The sequence below is a fragment of the Acyrthosiphon pisum genome, chromosome A1, assembly GCF_005508785.2.
Source record: "Acyrthosiphon pisum isolate AL4f chromosome A1, pea_aphid_22Mar2018_4r6ur, whole genome shotgun sequence".
Classification (NCBI taxonomy): Eukaryota; Metazoa; Arthropoda; class Insecta; order Hemiptera; family Aphididae; genus Acyrthosiphon; species Acyrthosiphon pisum.
Genome location: NC_042494.1, coordinates 99,992,877 through 99,998,500, shown reverse-complemented (window position 1 = coordinate 99,998,500; position 5,624 = coordinate 99,992,877). Strand labels below are relative to the sequence as shown.

General features: G+C 27.8%; 1 protein-coding gene across 1 annotated transcript; it reads right to left on the bottom strand.

The window, feature by feature from the left end:
* Positions 1-2,379: 2,379 nt before the first annotated feature.
* Positions 2,380-4,917, bottom strand: LOC100164747 (RabX4-like; the record flags this gene model as incomplete). Its single annotated transcript, NM_001162170.1, is given in 6 exon segments — positions 2,380-2,575; positions 2,943-3,068; positions 3,148-3,237; positions 3,928-4,066; positions 4,356-4,416; positions 4,715-4,917. Coding segments are annotated over 6 exon segments (639 nt in total). The 3' UTR covers positions 2,380-2,506.
* Positions 4,918-5,624: the final 707 nt, after the last annotated feature.

Genomic DNA, 5,624 nt, shown 5'->3' with positions numbered 1-5,624 from the left:
TTTTAACATAAGTGTCAATAAAATTATATTCGTTTGGCCAAAAAGCTTTAAAATATAATGCAAGGTTCCTGATATATTGTTATAGTAGTAGTTGAAACATATTAAATGTGCATAGGCACTATTAGCATTTAAAGTTCGATTTTTGACAACATTTATCAAATTTAAAATTTAAAAATGATTTTGTAGTTTAAACTTTAAAACTTGATAAAACTTTAAACTTTTATAACAAAGTATTGAAAATTTAAAAAAAAATAGGGTCCACGTAAGTATGATATTCTGTAACCAACCAAAATATATTAAAAATATAAACACAGTTTTTTTTTCTAGATATTTTAAGTGCTAATCTGGACGAAATTTCAAAGAATAACGATTTTAGTTATTTTGTTGTAATTTTATTATATTAATTCAACTTACCGGCTACCGTATGAATAATAAGTAACAAACTAACAACAATATAAATATAATATACAATACTAAACTAACAAACAATCTCGGCTCATAATTGGTTTCGTATATATTGATATTATACCATCCATTAAACAGTGACCCACTTGTAACCTTCTGTACAGCAGAGCGACATCCACTTACCCGATTTTTTAACCTTATAAATCAATAAAACCGGATTTTCATGTTTACGTTAATTGTATAGAGCATTTTACATCATACCTATATCATTTGGTATTTTGGTGTAACATGGTGTAAATTTTATCAACTTTTACACTTTTACACATAAAATACATACTAGCCCTGATAGATAGCTGAAAACTGTTAATACTTATAGGTTCAGTGGTGTGCTAACCCCTGGGCTTCAAAATGTCTTAATCCGGGCTTGGGTATACAACACTTAACACCATAAATAACAATAAATTAATAAATTATATCATTAATATAATATAATACTATAATTATATGTATGATGCAGTGCCTTAGCCAGGGGGTGCCTCGAAATGTTTTTTGGCTTATTTTATATTACCTATATTACATGTTTAATATAAATTAAAAGTTAAGGTTGTCGGAAGTGAACCATTTTGAAGGGTTCGGATATAAGAAATATTGTACATCTATCGTTAGTGCTGTGGGACTGTGTGACTGATCATTAGTGTATATGAGTTCTCCGAACGCTTTATGCAATTAAAGATAAAGGAAGGCTAAGATTCCTGGACCTCATTAACGTACATACGCGCAGTCACGTCACTATATTTTGTGATAGAAAAATGTTCAATATAATATTATTATACTCAATATATTTAAATTCCGTTGATTTTGAGGTCCAGAATTTTGTTTTCAATGCATTTTATACTCCACAAATAATAAGTTTCAATCTATTTTAATATGTTTCCATTTTATAATACTGTAACATTGTAGTCTGTGATTTCATAATTCCTGTGATTTTTTCCGGGATTTTAATGACATCCCGAAATTTTGATTTCCGGGCGGTTTACAGTCAGAGTTATTTAATTGCGGAAAATTGACATTCGGTCTTATTAATTTCTTTCGTTATTATGTTCCGTAAACTAAATTTTCAATTTGTTTTATATTCTACACAAAGTATATTCTATTAATTTTACGGTCCGGAATTTAAGTTCCCGGATTTAATTTTCCAATTTAATTTTATTCATTATAATTTTAAGTTCTATACAAATTATAATCAATATGTTTAAATTCCGCTGATTTCATTTTCAATGCATTTTAAACTCCATAAATATATATTTTAATTTGTTTTAAGTTCTTATCATTTTTTAATACTGATGTATTATAGTCCGTGATATCGTTATTCGGGTGGTTTTATTTCCGTTTTTTTTTTAAATTTCTATCTAATATGTATTATAGTACAAGTACAACCGTCGACCAATTACAGTAATATAGTTAAAAGTTATTAGATTGTCGATTTTCCATAAATAGTATGTTTAAATGAATGTATTGTAAACACTGCACTAAGATAACTTAGAGACAATCATGAGTATACCGTTATATTATACATTAAAAAAACAATTTTTTGAGAAAGAGTAAAGATGACTTTTTGACACAGTTTAAGAGTAAAGGGCGGTAAAATTTAAACGAATCAGTGATACTTATTACTGTTAAAATACCTGTTCCTATATGAAAGTCCTCAGCTAATCTAAAAATACCAAACAACCCAACTTAGTGAGGGATCAATAATCAAATTACTAATTCCAATGCATATGTATTACTTACTGTAGAACAATAATTTATAAAATAGCCAAATAAGAACCATCAGAGGTTTTGTAAACTAATTCATGATATTATGTATTAATCTATTTTCCAGTATATTTCTTAGGATGTTTGATTTCTGTTTCTAAAATGATATAATATTAATTGATAATCAAGAGGAAAGTACCATAAAGCAATTTTAATTAATTAGTGTGGAAAAATATAAAATTTATTTCTATAGAATATATGTAATAATAATAATAATTAATAAGTATACATTAAATTAAACCATTTTATAAAATGTTATCATGTTTTTCTTAAAATACCTATCAAATCAACAGTTACATTTGGATGGGATATCAATGTCACAAACTGTTGGTGTGTCTTCTAAGATTACAAAATCCTATAAAACAATAATCAATGCATTTAGTGTTATTATACATTTAAAGAATAATAAAACCACCATCAATTTAAACATTTTTATACATATGATATGTAAAAAAAAAATGGGTCAAAAAAATTGACAATATTAGGATGTATTTATGACCGCACGCTACTAACTGACTGTGTACGATCAAATGTATATTTTGATTGATATACAGCACCCATAATTTCGTTATGAAATCTTTTTTCGTTGTTTGTAAAGTATAGTGTTATACTCAATACCCATATTATTATAACGTATGTTTGTGTATACACGGATGATTCCTCCCCCCCCCCCCCCCCCCGTATGTACGTCACTGTTTAACAGTATTTACTGTTCAAATTACCTTTTTAATAGTATTTTCAGATTCCATCTCGTTTATCATAGAAACCATTCTCAAAAATGAATCGTCTATGTTTATATTGTTTTTAGAAGATACTTCAAAAAAGGGTATTCCAAAATGTTTTGCTACCTATAAAAATATCCAGCCATTTCAGTAGTGATAGGTGAAATATATCTAAGTTAAAATGCAGACTGTCATTTTTCATTACCAGTTTCCCTTCTTCGGTCAACACCATTCTGTTTGATTCCATATCACATTTAGCACCAATCAAAATTCTTACCACATTTGAAGGAGCAAACTGAAAATAAAAAAAAAAGTGTTTTATTATATGGTTCCTAATTTGGACAATTTGTTTAAAAATTATTGGTATTTTATTGCATATAATCTACGCATAAGTACATTTAACTAGTACATTTATGATTAAAAAAAATATATTAATTGTTTTAGTGTGCAAAACGAATGGTGTGTCACAATATATAAGATTTAAAAAAATATTATGATAACACAATTAGGTTAAAAATAGACATATTTCAACACAAAATGTCAAAAAAGATTAGGTTTGTACAAGTAATTCAAAACAATTTTTGGATAACTAACTTATTTTTTGCATAGTATTGGCCCATTGGACCTGTTCTGCATTTTCAAATCGAATCGAACTGTTCAGGAGCAGTAATAGCACAACCGGCTGTCCCTGTGTGTATACCTATGTACTTGATTAATATTATGAATAAACCAAATAAGTACAAAAGTTACAATAATGTATGACACAAATAACATTATCTACAAAAACGTAGGTTAAGAACACTAAACACAAATAGGTAAGTCACATACAACAATACAACATGAATGCCAGATTAAATCTAAAAAAAGATTGGACTAAATTTGCTTTTAGCTGATATTATTTCTATCAAAAACAAATATACATTCACCAACATTTCAATTAAATACTATTAATATATTTTATTAACCTGAAATTTTAAATACTAACATCATCAATATTTTTCATCCATATGTCCAAGTTGTGTAATGAATTTAAATTTGTAACGTCGTAGATAATAAATAATCCCATTGCTCCTCTGTAGTACAACTGAATTAAAGATTGATATTTTTCAGTTCCAGCTGTGTCCCTAATTATGGTAATAATGAACAAAAACATATCATTACAATTTAGAATTTATTATATCAACCTAATATTGTGTTATTAAAGAGTACCTAAACCTAATGCTTAAACACAAATACACATTCTTTTAGGTTGTAGTTATTATTCAATAGTAGACTTTAAATTTATGGATACTCCCCCCCTACTTAATTCAATAAATGTCAGTGATTCAAACATGTTCGAAGAGTTCTAAATGCCTTTATGTGATTGTCAATTGTTCACAAAATAATATCAAAATATACAAATAATATGCTTACCAAATATTTAAAACAATGCTTTTGTTCTCGAAATTGATAGTTTTCTTTTTTAAATCAATACCTGATAAAAATAAAATTCAAATTCTTAGGTAAATGAAGTGTATACATATATTTTAACAGTTAACAATATAACAACATATACAAGAGGAAGCTTAAAAAAAAATATGAGTAAATATGTAGGTAAAGACTCAGATATGCATAGGTATCTGATCTATCTATATCGTAGGTACCTACCATATTTCAAAGCGTATCTTCCCAAATACACTTCTTCACCAAAAATAAGATGCCTAGGACAATGGTTGGGTGCATAAATATTTAAAATTCAGCACCATCGCTGCGAGTTTACACATCAGACTCACCTGTTGTTGGTCGATAGTATTCGATGAAATGCTTGTCACAGTACCGTTCAATGATAGAAGTCTTACCAGTGTTCATGTCACCCACTACGATAATTTTCCAAACCCTCTGTTCCAGTTCAGGCCCAGTCACACTTTTTACTACTGCGTCATCCATTTCTGCACACTGAAACTGGTCTGAAAATAATTATAAACTATACTATATTGAACTATTGGGAAGCCATTGGTATACAGGTAATATTAATAATATTATATTTTGTTATAGGTGCCTATATAATAATTATATACTTGTTAATATATAATACTGCTGCACGACTCGACTATATTATGATTCAATAAAGAGATTATAATAAATTGTGTTGAAACCACGATTTAAGATATATCTTAAATCGTGGTTGAAACTTAAATACTGGTTTCTGATAAAATTAAAAAATTAAGCACAGTAACAAACTCCAACGAATTAATGCATTTTTCCATAATACACATAATATGTATTACTATTGTTCTATGCTATTATGTTATAGGTACTACATAACAAATTATTATTTATTGTTTTTAATAAAAGTTATTATTATAAACAATATACGTACATCACTAATGAAAATCAGAAAATCTTGTATAAGTTTAATATTAATCTATGGTCATGAGTTAAGAGTTCAAAACTTCAGTTTTTCAAACAAACAAAAGTGATAAGATATAAAAATAAAAAATAATCACTAAATTTGAGTATGTTATCAGTTTATTTAGTGTCCTTATCACGAACTACTACATAGGACTGGACCTTAGATCATATACAATGGATAGAGTCATACGAACAATTTATGAAGCCAACATAACTGTAGGACCTCAGTGATATGCGCATGCGCTTGGTCTCTTATCATTAATGTTTGGCGCAAAGTGCTGCAGACGCGCA